The sequence below is a fragment of the Ranitomeya variabilis genome, chromosome 4 (assembly GCF_051348905.1).
Source record: "Ranitomeya variabilis isolate aRanVar5 chromosome 4, aRanVar5.hap1, whole genome shotgun sequence".
Classification (NCBI taxonomy): domain Eukaryota; kingdom Metazoa; phylum Chordata; class Amphibia; order Anura; family Dendrobatidae; genus Ranitomeya; species Ranitomeya variabilis.
The window spans coordinates 148,474,189-148,493,587 of NC_135235.1; the positions used below are offsets into that span (position 1 = coordinate 148,474,189).

The 19,399-nt window shown below is 42.5% G+C and overlaps 1 protein-coding gene across 6 annotated transcripts in view; it reads right to left on the bottom strand.

The window, feature by feature from the left end:
* The window catches only part of WAPL (WAPL cohesin release factor), a 132,990-nt gene that overhangs the window by 18,748 nt on the left and 94,843 nt on the right, over window positions 1–19,399 (bottom strand). For all 6 annotated transcript variants that reach the window (XM_077259314.1, XM_077259316.1, XM_077259317.1 and 3 more), the window contains 4 exons: window positions 12,124–12,221; window positions 7,189–7,265; window positions 6,906–7,081; window positions 6,632–6,747 (listed from right to left, as the gene is read on the bottom strand). In XM_077259314.1, coding sequence (XP_077115429.1) covers window positions 6,632–6,747; window positions 6,906–7,081; window positions 7,189–7,265; window positions 12,124–12,221 — 467 coding nt within the window. The remainder of the gene's footprint in view (window positions 1–6,631; window positions 6,748–6,905; window positions 7,082–7,188; window positions 7,266–12,123; window positions 12,222–19,399) is intronic.

The following is a 19,399-nucleotide window of genomic DNA, read 5'->3' on the forward strand; positions in this document are numbered from 1 at the left end:
ATATTAATGTTGGAAACTTAGGAGACTCACTACTAACCAACAAATAAACTTTATCAAAGCATTTAATATGCCTACTTACGGTGTCTTTATTATTTAGGTTATACTTCATAGAACAATTACTTGCCTTTCATACTTACCTTGTCATATCTGTCATTTAGCTGCTCTCACATTCTGTTTGGTTTGACCCACCCTTTTAGAACATTTGTGTATGATTTTATGTTGAAACGATAAAATATTTATTTTTAAATTATACTATTTACGAATTACACTTTTTGATCTGATCTCTGTGGTTTCTACTGTTATGGAGTGTTGCCATAGAAAATTTTGATGGGATTGCTTCTTTTTGGTCTATGACTATCGGGTACAATGTCCTAAAAATTGAACGCTTGACAATTACTTATTTTTGAAAAATTTCCAGTAAACAATTATATAAATATTTTCATAACTTAACGCAAAGATGTTAACCTAAATTTACCTCTAACAAGGTATAAGGTGTCTAAAAAAAAAAACACAAAACTTCAGAATCACTGGGAAGCAGACTTCTAAAGTCATTATGTGACATTTCTGACTTGAAAACTGCATATTGCAGACAGGGGTTAAAGTCTGTCATTTCAGGTTAAGGATTATGTTGAGTGCGAAAGTCCATGCAGAATAACTATTTTTGGCTATTAAAAGCCTTGTATCCTGCATTAATAGTTTCCCCTCTGAAGGCTTCACCTCCAATTTTTAGTGGTCTCTGAACTAGTGGGAGGAGACCACCTGCTGTAATAGCTCACACATACCGTACACCAAGAGAAGCAACATGGAAGACATTATACAACAGTTCCGAGCTGTGTAGCTGTGAACTCTGCACTGCAGCAGGCCAGAGAAAAACTGATCGCTCCAACGCAACCCTAAAAACACCCACAAGTCTTTATTCTACCCTTAATACACTTTCAAACAAGCCCCTTTTAGTGGCTTATTCTTTTATAAGCATGAAATTGTAGTTTGGCATAGTGAGTGACAAGTCAAGAGGGTACTGTTTTCCCCAGACTAATCATGTTATCACGCCCCATGATTTGCAAAAGCATATTCACTGCTGCTGAAACTGTTTGACATCACTTGCGGGGCGGTGCTTGTCTTTGCTCGCTCGTTCTATCCTTACACTCTTGCCGGCTCGTCACTTATCAGAGCCGGCGAGGGAGCACAATGTCACCCCACTGAGAAGAATGTGCACTATGGGACAAGATCCTACTGAGCATGTCAGAATTGACAACCAACACATGCTCAATACATTAGGGACTAGCCCATGCCATGCCAACATTAAGGGTATGTGCACACGTTGCAGATTTGCCTCTGAAATTTTCTGTGCGGATTCTGCATCTCTTGGCAGAAAACGCAGGTGCAGATTTGATGCTTTTTTCTTGCGGATTTTGTGCGGTTTTCATGCGTTTTACCCCTGCGGATTTCTATAATGGAATGGGTGCAGAAACACTGCAGATCTGCACAAAAGAAGTGACATGGTCCTTTTTTTAATCTGCTGCGTTTTCCTTGCAGAGTTTTCCGCACCATTAGCACAGCATTTTTTTTTTGCCATTGATTTACATTGTACAGTTAATCACTTGCAGATCTGCAGCGTTTCTGCGTGGAAAAAAACGCAGCAGTTCTGCAGGAAATCTGCAACGTGGGCATATAGCCTTAATAGATAGATAGATTCAAAATTAAAAGTAAATATAAAAAAACTCAAAATAAAAAATCAATGTACATGTTTAGCATTGCCATAATTCGACTGGATAATCATGTTATCAGTTTGTTTGTTTCTTTTTTAGCAGCACAACAGACGTTGTAAAACCAAAACCTAAAAATTCTATGGTGGATTTGCGTTTTCTGCACAATTTCACCACACTTGGGATTTTTTTCCTATTTTCCAGTACACTGAATGGTAAAATGAAAAAAGTCATCAAAACTACAACTCGTCACGCAATAATCGAGCCCTCATATGGCAATGTGGATGGAAAAAATAAAAACAAACACTAATGGCTCTTGGCAGGGGAGGAAATACAGAAAATCCCCCGGACGTAGATAAACTCCTTTATACATGCTTTTATCCATCATGGGGAGCAATTAATAGGTTTACTATGGTTTCTTAAGATGGCTGCAGACACTTGCGAAGCACAGACAAGGTTGGGTTGTGTCAGTATAGTGGACTGCACACTTACGTGAGACCCAGGGGAGATGTGTGATATCATATCAGCTGCATCCACAGACAGCAGACAACAGAAGTCACGATGAGGAGGAGGGCCGAGATACAGGTACAGGCTGCGGTGGGAGATGTGGTTTGCTACTGAGTGGACACTAACAGCAGCACTTCCTGACCCTGTTAGAAAACGGCTCCCAGCCCTCCTCCTCCTCCATGATGCACACACTCCTGGTACGCCTCCCCTCCCCCACCAGCTTCACTTCATAGCTAACACACAGTTTGTTCTGACACAATCTAAGCTATGCTCCTGACCGGCCATTACCATAAACCTAACAAACAGGAAGAGCTTATATACAGCAATTACAAGTATTTATAAGAAAGTGTGTTTTCTTTTTTTTTTTTTCCATTAAGTCACTATTTCCCAGAAAAGCTCATTAATGCTTCCATGCAGTTTTAATTCTGTAGCTTTATAGAAATAAAATGCCTCAGAATAATGCCCTTAACTGTAGCAGTGAAAACACAGGCAAATTATTAAAGCGTTTAAAAGGCTGCTCAGAGTGGACAACCTTATGCAAACAAGAGAAAAGAAAACAAACATTGACCCCCATTGTGTGCGAAACGGCCATCGTCTGTCTTATGCACCTGTACACTCCTGCAAGCAGGTTTTAAACATTTTGCAATAAAAACACATTTTTATGGGAACGAGAGTGCAGTGTTCCCCCACTTTGAAGCTTCATAAAACTAGACAACAACTGAGGAGGATTGTAGCCTGGTGACAAGATAATTAAGTCTTGGTAACACTGTAAAGCAGAATTTATTCCTGGGTTTTGTTAACCCCAACAGGAAAAGCGTCACAAATAAAACACACTGTCACGTGATCAAGGACCGCCGATGGGCAGTCGTGACAGCTGAGTGTTTGCAGAAGACCACTGTGCCTGTCATCATGATACTCCTATGAATGCTGGCTCGCGGCCGATGTTCATAAGAGATCGTGATTTCTGTTATATGCAGCACAGGCGATCGGACAATCGCAGCCATCAAGTCTCCTAAGGGGACTAATCACAATACAGTAAAAAGTGAAGAAAGAAAAAAAAAAAACAGCTTAAAAATATGAAAAAAAAAAAAAAAAAAAAAAAAGCAAATGTTAAAAGTTGAAATCAACCCTCCATTGAAAACAAAGCAAAAAAAAAAGAATACACATTTGGTATCGCTGCATTCAGAAATATTTGATCAAAATCTAAAAACAAACTAATCAGATCAGCAAATAGTTTAACGGAAAAAAAATAAAAACGCCAGAGTTATGTTTTTGGGACGCTGAAACAATGCAATAAAAGGCGATCAAAACATTGTATGTACTCAGACATGGTATAAAAAAAAACAACAAAAAAAAAAAAAAAAAACGCCAGCTCAGGGGACAAAAGGTCCCAAAAAACGAAACCATTACAGGTGTGAAAATTGCAAAAAAAATGCAAAAATCTGAATTTTTTTCACAACTCAAATAAAAAATAAAACTATACATGTTTGGCATCTGCCTGCTTGTACTGACCTGGAGAATCATATTTCCAGATCAGTTTTACCATATAGTGAACATGGTAAATATGAAAAAAAACAAAAAAAAACACAACACAATCATGGAAATTGCACTTTTTTTTTAACCCCTTAATGACCGCCAATACGTCTTTTTACTGACCTGAGAAATAAGAGTAGCCTCCCCATACAGCTGACAATCCAGCAGCTGTCGCTGTACACTATAGCTGACAACTTGCTGCATCAGCCACAATCAGCATTGACAACGTCCAAATGTGTTTAACCCCTTAGATGCTGATGTTAAAATTTACTACATCATATAAATGGTTAACAGAGTGTGGGGGCTTCCTATTTAACCCCATTGGTACCCAGAGATCATGATTGTGTGGTCCTGACGTTTGAAATGGCAATTCACGACCAAATAGCAGCCCTAGATTCTACCAGCTGTAGCAACTTGTTCAGAAGTTGGAGGCATTTAGGTGGTAAAAATACACTCATTTCTGCCATGCCACTTTGCATTAATTCCTGAAAACCATCTGAAGGGTTAATAAACTACCTGACAACAGTTTTCTATATGTGGAAGGGTGCATTTTTAAAATGGTATCACTTTTGGAGGTTTTCCAATGTATGGGACCCCCAAAGTCACTTCAAACCCACATCGGTCCCTAAAAAAATACATTTTGCACATTTCCTTGAAAAAAAAAAATTTAAAATTGCTGCTAGCATTTTAGGAGGTTTAAAAATGTAACAAAATAAAACCACATTTTAGAAATGGTGCTGGTGTAAAGCAGACATGTGGGAAATGTTATTTATTAATGTATTAATGTTTTTCTGTGGTATGACTATCCGGAATAAAGGGTAATCATTCAAAGTTTGAAAATTGCTTTTTTTTTTACATTTTTGTCAAATTTTTGTTATTTTTTATAAACAAAACATATTGATCTAAATATACCATTATCAAAAATTCTAATGTGCCACAAAAAATCACTTTGAAGAATTCCTGAGTTATTACCACAAAGTGACACTGGTCAGATTTAAAAAATTTGGCCTGGTCACTAATGGGTTAAATTTCACCACACTTGGATTTTTTTTTTTTTCCATTCACATTTTCCAGTACACTATATGGTAAAAACAATGGTGCCATTCAAAAGTACAGCTTGTCTTGCTTAAAAAAAAAAAAAAAAAACAATAAAAAACTCTTATGGTTATTACAGAAATAATAATAATAAAAGTTATGGCTGATTCCAGCTCACCCAGTTGCTCTATGCTCGTCCCCCTGGGACCCAGACACCGGCCACGCCCTGGCCTCACATCAAGGAAAATAGAAAAAAATTGGAGTCTGGCTCAACAGGACTGGATTTTCCTTTTCTTTTTCAAAAGAAAATATAGTGCATACAAAAGAAAAATTTACATGTTCCACGTGACCCAGTCGACGCGTTTCGACTGCACTAGGCAGTCTTACTCATGACTCATGAATAAGATTGCCTAGTGCAGCCGAAATGCGACAACTAGGTCATGTCGACCATGTTAATTTTTATTTTGTATGCACTATATTTTCTTTTGAAAAAGAAAAGGAAAATCCAGTCCTGTTGATCCAGACTCCAATTTTTTCTATTTTTCTTCAGTTAAAAAATATATAAGAAAAATAAAAACAACACTACCCATTAGATTAAAGTGATCAGAAAGAGCTTACCGTACCATAAGACGCACTTTTTTTTCCTCCAAATTTGGGAGGAAAGTGAGGGTGCGTCTTATGGTAGGGATGTAATGTGGGGAGGGGGCAGCAGCGAGTGGGATTGCACTGGGAGGCAGGAGGGAGCAGAAAATGAATAGTCCTTCACAGGGACACACATGGTTTCCCCAGTGTTGGATTCCTGCAGCTGCTAGGGAGATCTGTGTGTCTGGTGGAGGAGGCAGCAGCAGCAGGGGCCAGAGGGGCCAAGATCGCTGCATACCTGCCTGCCGGGGCTGTGCTGGATGCGGAGTGCTCCAGCACAAGGACATGTGTGATGTCAGGAGTGGGCGGGCTGGAGCATCACAGAGCCCTCCCTCTTCTGATGTCATCACAGGTCCTGCAGGCACCACACTACAATCTGCAAGCTTCCTCCTGTGCTGTGGAGAGGCAACAAGAGGGAGCGCTCTGTGGTGTCATGGGATGGGATGCTCCAGCACTTTACCTCACCACAGCTGGCTGGCTGCCACAATTAAAAGGTTAGTCTTTACAACACACAAAGCACTCTGCCACTCCTGTGGTGAACTATAACTCCCAGCATGCCATAGGATCTGCAGGACATGCTGGGAGTTATAGTTCTCCCATGGGTTCTTAAAACAGCACTCAAGTGTTATTTTTCAGTGCTGGAGTGGTGCTTTAAATATAAGCCCTGTGCCCCCATTCTTATACTCACCCTCCAGCATCTTCATATAGTACTTCACAGCCACCACATTGGTCCCGTAGCTTCCAACATAATAGCATACTATTATAAATAATAACAACACACATAATAGTATGTTATTAAATATTTTACTACCTTTTTTGCTTCAAATATTTTTTCCCCTATTTTCCACCTCTAAAACCTGGGTGCGTCTTATAGTCCGGTGCGTCTTATAGTCCGAAAAATACGGTAATGTCACTGATGTATTGTGCAATTTGTCACAGATGTTTCAATATAATAATTTCCAAGTAATCCATTACAGCAGTGTTCCCCAACTCCAGTCCTCAAGAGCCACCAACAGGTCTTGTTTTCAGGATTTCCTTAGTATTGCACAGGTGATGGAATGCTTGCCTGTCCAGGTGATGCAATTATCAGCTGTGCAATACTAAGGAAATCCTGAAAACATGACCTGTTGGTGGCTCTTGAGGACCGGAGTTGGGGAACACTGCATTACAGCATTAATTTGCTGTTTCAATGACAGATCGAAACTTACCAAAACTCTAATGTCAAATCTCTGTTCTTGAGGTAGGTATTTTGGAACTTGAAGAACACAGTTCATTGCAGTGCTTATTAGATTGTCCTGCTCACCAGTCTTTGTGCTGCCCCATTCTGCAGAACAAACATATCATTAGCTTTATTACTGTAAAAACTGCTTACTATCACACAGACCGAGCGCCTGCTAAGCCCAGGCACTACACTGTCAGCAGGGTCACAGCTCTCTGTCAGTGGCGCTGTACTGACATAAAGCAGATGGTGCGCTTTCATACCATTGTCATGTGTTAAATTAAGCAGCACGCCAATGATGGCCCTCATACAGTCCTCCACGGCTTTGCCAACGTGACCGCCGGCACTGTGGTGTACAAGCGACTTGTTGTAAGGAATGCAGATGCTGTCTTCAGCTCGGTTATATCTCTGGATGAACTCCTCACAGTGTCTAAGCGCTCTGTACAAAGAGAAAAGAAATCCTAATGCAATCACAAACCCCTGCCACATAACGTCCGACCCCACATGATCTAAGTGCACATGGCAAAATGGAATAGGTGTACTTACTTTGCAGAGGAGACAATGAGCTGGGAGTCTTTGTATGCAATCAGGTAGCTCTGGTTTTCCGGATTGTGCACAGTTACCTGAGAATAGCAGAAAACATATCACTGTAGACCTGTCTAATGATACAAGTGATGCCAGGGTATTTAACAAGTAGTAGTGGTTTTCATTTTTTTAAAAAACTTTTTAACGCATTAAATAAACAATTGAGATATAAATGTGAAAAATGTGAAACACCAATACGTAAGCAATAGTGCTAAGGCTAGGTTCACATTGCGTTAGGGCAATCCGTTTAGCGCTAGCGGATTGCGCTAACGCAATGTATTTGTAGGGGCCGCGCTATCGTCCCCGCTCTCGCAGATCCCCGATCTGCGAGAGCGGGGAACGGACCTCGGGCGCGCCGCAGACGCTGCAAGCAGCGTCCGAGGTGCGCCACAAAAGAATGGCACATCGCTAGCGCGAGCCGAAAAACGCACGCGCTAGCGATGCGCTTCAGGCAGGAACAACATTTCTGTCAATGGGTGCGCTAACTGACCCGTTGCACGGCGTTAATTGCGACATTTTAGCCGTGCAACGCTGTCCGTTAGCGATCACCCAATAACGCAATGGGAACCTAGCCTAATAAGAGCATCTTCCGTGTGCTCGAATATTATGTCTATAAATCTATCTAATCTATCAGATATATCTATCTGATCTAATACTGGCGATACCAGGGGTGCAGAGGTGAGAAGAGGCTGCTCACATTGCTATCCACCATATCGATCTGATCTAATACTAGCGATACCAGGGGTGCAGAGGTGAGAAGAGGCTGCTCACATTGCTATCCACCATATCTATCTGATCTAATACTGGCGATAGCAGGGGTGCAGAGGTAAGAAGAGGCTGCTCACATTGCAATCCACCGTATCTATGTGATCTAATACTGGCGATACCAGGGGTGCAGAGGTGAGAAGAGGCTGCTCACATTGCTATCCACCATATCTATCTGATCTAATACTGGCGATACCAGGGGTGCAGAGGTGAGAAGAGGCTGCTCACATTGCTATCCACCATATCTATCTGATCTAATACTGGTGATACCAGGGGTGCAGAGGTGAGAAGAGGCTGCTCACATTGCTATCCACCATATCTATCTGATCTAATACTGGCGATACCAGGGGTGCAGAGGTAAGAAGAGGCTGCTCACATTGCTATCCACCATATCTATCTGATCTAATACTGGCGATTCCAGGGGTGCAGAGGTGAGAAGAGGCTGCTCACATTGCTATCCACCATATCTATCTGATCTAATACTGGCGATACCAGGGGTGCAGAGGTGAGAAGAGGCTGCTCACATTGCTATCCACCATATCTATCTGATCTAATACTAGCGATATCAGGGGTGCAGAGGTGAGAAGAGGCTGCTCACATTGCTATCCACCATATCTATCTGATCTAATACTGGTGATACCAGGGGTGCAGAGGTGAGAAGAGGCTGCTCACACTGCTGTCCACCATATCTATCTGATTTGTGAGCCCTCGGGGCAGGGTCCTCTCTCCTCCTGTACCAGTTGTGACTTGTATTGTTCAAGATTATTGTACCTGTTTTTATTATGTATACCCCTCCTCACATGTAAAGCGCCATGTAATAAATGGCGCTATAATAATAAATAATACTAATACTACTACTAATAATCTAATACTGGAGATACCAGGGGTGCAGAGGTAAGAAGAAGCTGCTGACGCTGCTGTCAAACCTGTCTGATCTAATACTGGAGATACCAGGACTTCTTAGGTAATTAGAGGCTGCTCAGACTGCTGTCCACCATGTACGGTATATCTGATCTAGTACTGGAGACACCAGGAATGCAGATAACAGATGAGAAGTTTGATTTTTGGGGCTCCAGGTCAGTGGCACATGGCAGCTAGACGGTAGGCTCATAAATCTCACTTTCCAGTGATCCCGATTCCAGCAAAGTGACAATAGCAGGACTAATAGCTGTAGTTGTGATAATCTCCTGCTGATAAATCAGTTATTTTTTTTTTACTGGAGGACTAGTGAACATGCTGCAAGGTAGGCCAGCATATTCATGAGTTCTGTACAAACCCGTCCCCACCACCGATTGGCAGCTTTCTGTGTAAACTGTGCACATGCAGAAAGCGGCCAAACAGTGGCGTGGATTGGATGATACAGAGCTCAACTTTCAGAGATCTGGTAGATCTACAACAGGTACATTTTTTTTATCAAAACTGCAGCAACCAGTAAAGTAAGTGACATATTGCTGGAAACAGGGTCTCTGCTGCTACATTGTGCTGCTGTTAGGTGGGGTAATAAAAAGGTGGTGCCAGATTTCTTTTAACTATTATAAATATTTTGTCACTTGCTGAGTGCCGGTTTCAGGGTCACAAAGCTAGTAATAACCATTGTCCATCATGCCCGGGTAGAACTTGTGTGTTCATTTTACTGTACACCCATTATAAATCTTGTAATATCGAAACTGTAGAAATAAAGCAGTAAGGGTGCTTCTGGAGCACAATCCCACATCACAAAAAAAAGCAAGTAAAAGCAGCATTACAAAATTCTCAAGTGACCAAGCACAAAGCTGAGTAAACCCAAATCCCTTTTTAATTTCCTGGAATAATGCTTCAATTTTCTTCATGTAATCATCAAAGGTGTGTAGACGTACAATATTAACATTAAAGGGTCAATTCTAAAATTTTAGGAAAGTTCACGCAGCCGCATAGGAACATGCACAATTGTGCCCGTATGGTGAGTATGAGATTCTAGGGGCCCATGTTGATTTGTTGGGATCCAGAATGCACCAGCTGTAAATGTGGCGGAACAAAAACTTAAAGTAGCTCCATATAGAGCAAGTGAATTTTTTATAACCACCCATCATGTGGCTACATGCAAGACCTGCATTCCTTCTCCTCTCCGCAGGCACAGCCAGATGTCTCAAAGGTCTTGGGTAACATTCACATGTGCATTTGTACATTGTGTGACTGGTCTGTTCACTAACGGAAAAAACGAATTTACCGCATATACTCGAGTATAAGCCGACCCGAGTATAAGCCGAGACCCCTAATTTTGCCACAAAAAACTGGGAAAACTTATTGACTCGAGTATAAGCCTAGGGTAGGAAATGCAGCAGCTACCGGTGAATTTCAAAAATAAAAATAGATGCTCCATACCATTCATTATTGCCCCATAAGATGCTCCATATAAAACTGTGCCACATATAATGCTCCATACATTTCATTATTGCCCCATAGATGCTCCACATAAAACTGTGCCTCATATAATGCTCCATACTGTTCATTATTTCCCCATAAGATGCTCCATATAAAGCTGTGCCATATATAATGCTCTGCACCGTTCATTATGGCCCCATAGATGATCCATATATAGCTGTGCCATATAAAATGCTTTGCACAGTTCATTATGGCCCCATAGATGCTCCATATAAAACTGTGCCATATAGAATGCTCTGCACCATTCATTATTGCCCCATAGATGCTCCATATAAAGCTGTGCAATATATAATGCTGCTGCTGCAATAAAAAAAAAAATTACATACTCACCTCTCTTGCTGCCCGCAGCTCCTCAGCTTCCCGTCTCGGCGTCTCTCCGCACTGACTGTTCAGGCAGAGGGCGGCGCGCAGATTAGTACGTCATCGCGCCCTCTGACCTGAACAGTCAGAGCAAGAGGACGGGAAGACGGAGCGGCGCCCGGCGGGTGGAACGTGGACAGGTAAATATGTAATACTCACCTGCTCCCGGCATCCCTGGCTCCTTATCCCGGACAGATGGTCTCCGGGTGCCGCAGCCTCTTCCTCTGTCAGCGGTCACTGTTACCGCTCATTAGAGGAATGAATATGCGGCTCCACCCCTATGGGAGTGGAGTTCATATTCATAACTTTAATGAGCGGTTCCACGTGACCGCTGAACAGGGGAAGAGCTGCGGCACCCGAAGACCATGGGACAGGCAGGGGGAGCGCCAGGAGCCCCGGAAGCAGGTGAGTATATGACAGACCTCTCTCCCCCTCACCCGCCAACCCTGCCGCCGACCGTGACTCGAGTATAAGCCGAGAGGGGCAATTTCAGCCCAAAAATTTGGGCTGAAAATCTCGGCTTATACTCGAGTATATACAGTATGTCAAAAGAGGATCAGTTTCATTACTGAGGCAAATAGAAGACGACAGCCCCATTAATTATTATGGGATACTTCTGGGTTCAGTTCTGTGTCTGCATTTTGAATAGGAAACAGAATAAAAAGTGCATCAAGGAGAATCTTCTGCTTTCCACATTGTTCATCAATAACAAGATGTCATCCAACTTGTGACTATAAATCAAATGTTGAATCAGGATTTCTTCACCACTGCTGTGTCGACCCACATAGCCTCAAACCCTACCTCCTAGGTCAACAATGACTGGAATTAACAGGAAACTTACAAAAGTCGCCCATCCACAGACTAATGTTGACCAAACTTGCCAATATCGATGAGTTTGACTGACCGTCTAAAATGAAAGGGAGCCCTGAACAATTTATCGGCAGCGGAAATATTGATATAGCTTGTCTGATTTCTTACTACCGATCTTCTTGTCCCTCAGATAATCCACCGCCAGACAACAGGGGAGTTCTCGGCTGAACCAGCGCTTTTGTGTATGGGAAACTATGTGGAACGTTTCGCCAAACCATCATTCGGCAGAAAGCCATCTAAAGTGTATGGCGGCCTTTACACCCGTGTTCTCTTGGTTTACTTTCTGATAAAGTATGTAAAAAAAAATAAAAATCACATGCGTTTTAACGGAGTTAGTTGATGTAAGCAGTTTGTGCCGCAGCTTCCACGTTTGACCACCACGTTGGGCATTTGTGCATCTTGGCAACAAGACAAATTTTATAGAGTTCACCAGATACACACGACACACTGATCATAACGCATTTATAGAAAGTTACTTACACTCTCCAAAACTCTTAAGCATCTTTCAGCTCCCCACAAAACTGCAACTAATATTTCCTGATCTTCATCACTGTCGAGATGATTCACACATTCTTTAACTGTCAGGGAAAAAAATGTTATTGCTGTGTTCTAGTCAAGGACATGCATCATTATCTTATCAATGTCTATGTCATAGCAATATCTCAGAAGACATCAGTGGGTTTCTGAAAACTACAACACGGGACTCGCCAGGTGCCATGCCTCTTGGCTAATAAGAATATATTCCAACAGGACAGATTTGTTGGGAGAAATTTCCAGCCACTGAAAACCAGTCCCATCCATCTGTGTCATGCTGTTCTGTAAGCCTCGCTCAGATAAACACAACAGCTACAGACATCTCTGCTACAAATCAGCCGAGTGCGGAGAAATGCTACATTAGGGATTACACTATCTGTAGACTGGGACATGGGGATACGGAGCAGAAGGGTTGGATAGCAGCTGACATAATGCAGAAGGGTATGAGCACAACACCTCTATCAAATGGATTCCGACTGAACAATTTCACATTGCGCTTTTCTCATTCTTGAGTCCCGCTGGAGATTGCATCCAAACCTCCCCGCATTAGGGGATTCGGGGCTATAAGGCCCGCAAAGCAAACGTGCACTCTGACGTGCATCATTTTCAGGCGTATACGCCTACTGGAGGCGGACAGTTAGACGGAGCAGACTGCACCTGAGTGTCCACCTCCACTAGGCGTATATGCTCAAAAACAATGCACGTCAGAGTGCACATTCGCTCTGTTGGCACCATTATAGTCTATGACCCCATCAGGGCATACATCCGAATCCTGTATGGAGGGGAGATTCAGACGCAATCTTTGATGGGACACATGAACGTGGAGAAAAGCACAATGTAAAAGCACCCCAACACAGGCCGATCCCACTTCAGATGTGCAGAAAACAATCAGAAATAGACTTCTCTGTGTGCATAGGCTGCCATTTTTGTCTGCAGCGCCATGCTGGTTTACACATCTCATCGATGAACAAGTGTTTTGCTCGTTTGTCGGGTCATAAGCAACCTGTTTAGCCTGTACGGTAAATCATAAAAACACAATGTTCCTAAGAACCCTCATTCATGATCATTCTGCAGTATGTACAGTATATGGGCCGATAGGTGGGACTCCATCCATCAGCAGCCCTTCTGATCAGCTGTAAATGTTGAAGAGGGTAATGCCCGCACATCAGTCTGGTACTGATGGCATATTCTAAGTCAATCATTTTTAAAAGTCTGGATAATGGGATTTGTGTTCCTTACAGAAGAACTATTTTCTCATCTACATCATCGGGGAACACTGGACACCAAAGGGGGTATAGCACAAGGGGCCCAGACTGAGTAGTTAGTGCTTGCTCCTCTCACCACCTATAGTCTCCACCCCATACTGCTCAAAAAATGTTATGAATTTGTTAAGCAGGTCTCGCCGTGCACTGGCCAAGCTTCGTCCACTTTGGAGGAGTTTGCCAAGACTGGCAGATGACTGTCAAATCATGACATTTTTGTACACTTATGAGTGGCACAAAAGTTTAACAACATTTTAAGGTATTTCATGCAAAAAACTGTTGAAAACTCAAACAAATTGGGCGTGAAGAGTTAATAAATGACATAGAAGAAATTAAATTATCCAAATAAATGAAAAACAAAGAGACATGCCAAAAACCCAAATTACTGCTAACATTACTCCTAATGTGTTCTAAGAAACGCTAAAGGGGCAGGTGTCTGCCAGACGGACTGACGACAGAAATAGAATTGAGAAGGATATCCGACAGGCTGTATGCGAGAAGGAAAGGGGCACATCATTCTATGCACCCATCGGCGCACCTGTAACATGCGTGCTAGGGCTCTTCTGAAGACCCCTGTGCCTGTCATTACCTTACTCCTATGAAAGCCAGCCCATGCGATTTCTGATATAAGCAGCAATAACCAAAATATATCCACAAACGTATCCAAAATATAAAGGGGTTTTAAAACAAAACTCAGTATCCCAATCATTAAAAAAAAAAAAATGTAAATGGGTGCTTTATACAAATATCTAAGCAAAAACGCATAACAGTATCCAGAGACACCACTCCAAAAGAACACTAATGAAAAAGATACAATAAATGAATTTTTATTGAACAAATTACACATTAAAATTTAAGAAGAAAACATGAATCAAAAAATTACTATGACATGTATGAGGAATCAAAAAATTGAGGGAATAATCAAGTCAACAAGAGTGGTGAAGCGGCACAGAATCAGGCTGCAGGTATTTAAATATAATAATGCAAAGACTTCATATGGCCAGAAATATAAGAGTTAATAAGCAAGTGCATATAAAAATAACATGCATATACTGACCTAATAAAAAAAGGATGCAATGTATAGCTTACCCATGATGCAGTAAACCGCCCGTTCGCAACACCAGACGGGCGTTTCGCAGAGGAAAGGAAAAAGCACATCCGCGAAACGCGCGTCAAGGCGGTTTACAGCATCAACACGCTTGTTGACTTGATTATTCCCTCAATTTTTTGATTCCTCATACATGTATCATAGTAATTTATTCAGGTTTGCTTCTGAAATTTGAATGTGTAATTCGTTCAATAAAAATTCATTTATTTTATCTGCTTTTTCACTGTTGTTCTTGCCGAGTGATGTCTCTGGATACTTGTTATCCGTTTTTGCTTGTATATATGCAGCAATAGTATACTGTGGAATTGCTGTATATAGCACAAGCAATCGAATGGTCAGAGGTTCAACAAATGAACAATGAAAAAAGTTTAATAAAAAAAAAAATTCTAAAACATTCAAATAACCCCCTCCCCCCCCATTAAAAATGAAGAAAAAAAAATACACATATGCTATCGCTGTGTTCGTAAAAGAGTGATCTAGCACAATATCGAATTAATCCAAATGGGAAACTGAAGTGAGGGGGGAAAAAAAATCTTAATACCAGATTTGTGATTTTTCGGCCACCACAACGCAAAAAAAACATAAAAGAGGCAATCAAAACACCGAATCTATCCCAAAATGATAAATAAACAACATCAGCTCGGGACGCAAAAACAAGCCCCCACACAACTCCATATCACGAAAATTGAAAACGTTACAGCACTCGAAAAATGGCATCAAAAGCAGCTTTGTTTTTATTTATTTATTTTTTTACACAAACTTGTAAATTGCTGTTTCACCACTTTAACCCCTTTCTGACATGGGGCAAAATAGTATGTCAATGTCGGACTCACCCTGTTTGGTGCGGGCTCCGGCGCTAAGCCCGCACCTTTCCGGGCACATGACAGCTGATCTGTACAGCTGACATCTGCCCGGAACAGCCGCGGGTGGATTGCGATCCCTCCACAGTTGTTTAAATGCTACATACAGGCAATCTGATCATCGCCTGTATGTAGCAGAGTTGATCACATAACTGCAGTTTCTAGTCTCCCATGGAGACTATTGAAGCATGCAATAAGTAAAAAAATGTTTTTAAAAATACTTAAACATTTTTAAAAATATAAAAGTTCAAATCACCCCTCTTTCGCCCCATTTAAAATCATTAAAAAAAATCAAATATACACATAAATAAAAACAAAAGTAGGTTTAGTATCGCAGTAATCGTAATGACCTGGAGAATTATATGGCCAGGTAATTAATACAGTAAAATGAAGGCTGTAAATAAATAAATTAAAAATAAAAAAAGCGCTTTTTTTGCTATTTCGTCACAATTTGCTTCCCACTTTCCAGTACATCACATGATCAAATTGATCTGGTCATGGAAAGTAAAAACAAAATGAGCAAAGACAGAAAATCGCACCGTCGGGAATGGGTTAAAAAGACAACAAAGTTATTGAGTAGAAAGGCATATACTATACAGCTCTGGCAAAAATTAAGAGACCACTGCAAAATGTTCAGTTTGTCTGATTTTTCTCTTTATAGGTATATTTTTGAGCAAAATGTAAATAGTACTTTTAGGCTACTTTCACACTAGCGTCGTGCACTGCACGTCGCTATGCGTCGTTTTGGAGAAAAAACGCATCCTGCAAAAGTGCTTGCAGGATGCGTTTTTTCTCCATAGACTTATTAACAACGCAGTGCGACACGTCGCAACCATCCTGCGACGGTTGCGTCGGACCGTCGCCACAAAAAAAGTTGTTTGTAACGTTTTTGGTGCGTCGTTCCGGTCTTTTCAGACCGCGCATGCGCGGCCGGAACTCTGTCCCCGCCTCTCACAATGGGGCAGCGGATGCGTTGAAAAACAGCATCCGCTGCCCCCGTTGTGCGGCGCTTCCACAGCTAGAATCGGTGCGCCGCAACGTCGCATAGCGACGTGCAGCGCTCGACGCTAGTGTGAAAGTAGCTTTATTCTATAAAAGTCTGACAACATGTCTCCAAATTTCCAAGCAATAAGTTTTGCATTTTATTTTCTGAAAATGAAAATGTGAAATGGTCAAAATAAAAAAATGCATTGCTTGCAGACCTCAAATATACAAAAAAACTAATTTATAATCATTTAGAAACAACAATGCTAATGTTTTAACTCAGTAAGAGTTCAGTAATCACACCTTTCATGCGTCTTGGCATGCTTTCCACCAGTCTTTCACACTGCTTTTGGGTGACCTTATGCCACTCCTGGTACAACAATTTAAGCAGTTCTTCTTTGTTTGATGGCTTGTGACTATCCATCTTCCTCTTGATTACATTCCAGAGGTTTAGGTCTGGAGATTAGGCTGGCCATAACAGGGATTTGATGTGGTGGTCCTTCATCCACACCTTGATTGACCAAGCCGTATGGCATGGCGCATTGACCTGCTGGAAAAACCAGTCCTCAGAGTTGGGGAACATTGCCTGATCAGAAAGAATCAACTGTTTTTCCAGGATAACCTTGTATGCGGCTTGATTAAAACGTCCTTTGCAAAGATTAACCTGCCCAATTCCAGCCTTGCTGAAGCATCCCCAGATCATCACCGATCCTCCACCTAATTTCACAGTGGGTGCAAGACACTGTTGCTTGTACGCCTCTCCAGCTCTGTCTAACCATTTCACGATCAGGTGTTAGGCCACGCTGAAAAAGGAGATTTTTGTTTACTTACCGTAAAATCTTTTTCTCCGAGCCAATCATTGGGGGACACAGACCGTGGGTGTTATGCTGCTGCCACTAGGAGGACACTAAGTGATACAAAGAAAGTTAGCTCCTCCCCTGCAGTATACACCCTCCTGCTGGCCCTCAGCTAACCAGTTCGGTGCAAAAAGCAGTAGGAGATCAGTAACAACATATTAGCTTACAGCATGTCATATTATATATGAGAGTATAGCATATCGGATTGTAAAAAACAAGCATAAGCCAATACTAGGGTGGGAGCTGTGTCCCCCAATGATTGGCTCGGAGAAAAAGATTTTACGGTAAGTAAACAAAAATCTCCTTTTCTCCTACGCCTCATTGGGGGACACAGACCGTGGGACGTACCAAAGCAGTCCCTGGGTGGGGACAACGTCAGATCAGGCTCTGTGTAACTGCTACTTACGAGTGCGCCACCGCGGCCTGCAGAGTCCGCCTACCCAGAGTCACATCTGTGGAAGTCTGGGAATTATAATGCTTCAAGGATGCATGCGGACTGGACGAATCCGCAAACGTGCAGGCGTGTCTTGTTGACGCCTGGTGCCTGGAACCCACGATAGACGGGGAGATAGGCTGTCATCTAACACGGAAGGACTACTGGATGGTGAAAGAATACACCAGGCTAAATGGCCGATGGAGACGGCCAAACCCTTCCTGTAAAAGTCAGGAAGCCTTCCTCTTACCGGTAGGAAACCCAAGATACAGTGTCCAACCTTCGGAAGGACGCCATCCTCAAGACATACCTACTTAGAGCACTTGCTCTGTCCGGAATATGGGGACCTCATTCCATTTTGTGGAGTGGTGCCCAAAGAGATGAGGGAGGAACTATGCCCTCATGACAGTAGTAATACAATACCACCTTGGAACTAGGGACAGGGAAGGCTTGAGGACAACCTGCCTTGAAGGAAATAAGAGAAAAAAATCTGAAAAGACCCGTTAGCCCCGAAGACTCGTCAGAATGAGGATATCGCCGAGAGAAAAGGGGGCAACCTTCCCTAATAGAATAGATCCCAGTGATCTAACGGTATGCAAAAGGGAAGAATTACATGTGAAAAACATCCTGCGAGGTGGTCCCTACTTGCAGTTTTGTTGCAGAAATACAGAAAGCTACCAGCTCCGCAAGCGAACTGACGTGGTCAGTACGGATTTCCGAGGATCACTGGGGCCCTTTCTGCTTCTGAAAAGCTTTCGGAAGTGGAAACTGGTACCACGGAATAACCGGAGCATGCAGTGCGAAGGCTCCTGGATCTCGAGGCCGAACAACCAACTCCAGTACACCGGCGATCAGTCAGGACGCCATCCGAGCTACAACTGTAGAGCTCCAGTGAAGGCGGGTCTGATGGAATACTTCCGGTGAAGTTCCCACTCACTTGAGGGGAAACCCTGACGGCTAAATATGTTCGCAGCCCAGAGTTCTACTTCTGGGATATGAACTGCCAAGATCACCGAGTGATAGATCTCGGCCCATGTGAGGTACTTTGGCCATGGTGCTTGAACGTGGGTACTCGCTAGATGATTGACGTATGACAGCCGTGGCGTTGTCCAATTGAATTCGGATGGGTTGACCCGCCATAAGGAGTGGACCTACTATAGGACTACCCTTGAGATCTCCAGAGCAATGATCGGGAGAAGAGGACTGGCATTGGAAGTTACTAGTAACCATGGAACCGGGAGAAAAAACTCCGGATGAAGAAGGAGCTCAGAGACTATCGTCTGAAAAGCTGCTTGACTTGCTGAAAACTAACGAAGCAAAGGAAACTGTTTCCATTGTCGTCTCCGTTTTTTTTTTTTTTTTTTTTTTTGGAACCCTCCCAGTAAATTAAATGAAATGAGGGGGGGGAGTGAGCAAGAGCGCGAGCTCCCTGTTGAAAAACCATGACCTTGTCTGGAGGGAGATTTACCACCCTTCTGGAAGAATACTGGATCATCCTCAAAAAAGGATATCTGCTGGGCTGGAAATGAGGAGTAGTCTAAGTCTAGCCACCAGCCCAGGTGAGAGGGTATCGCAAGTGATATAGACGACTTAGGGTAGTCCTGCAAGGGTGGGTAAACAGTCGGTCAAACAGGATAGGACGACCACGCCTCTAGGTGCAAGATGACAGCCACCATGACCCTTGCGAACACCCTGGATGCGGTAGCAAGGCCGAAGAA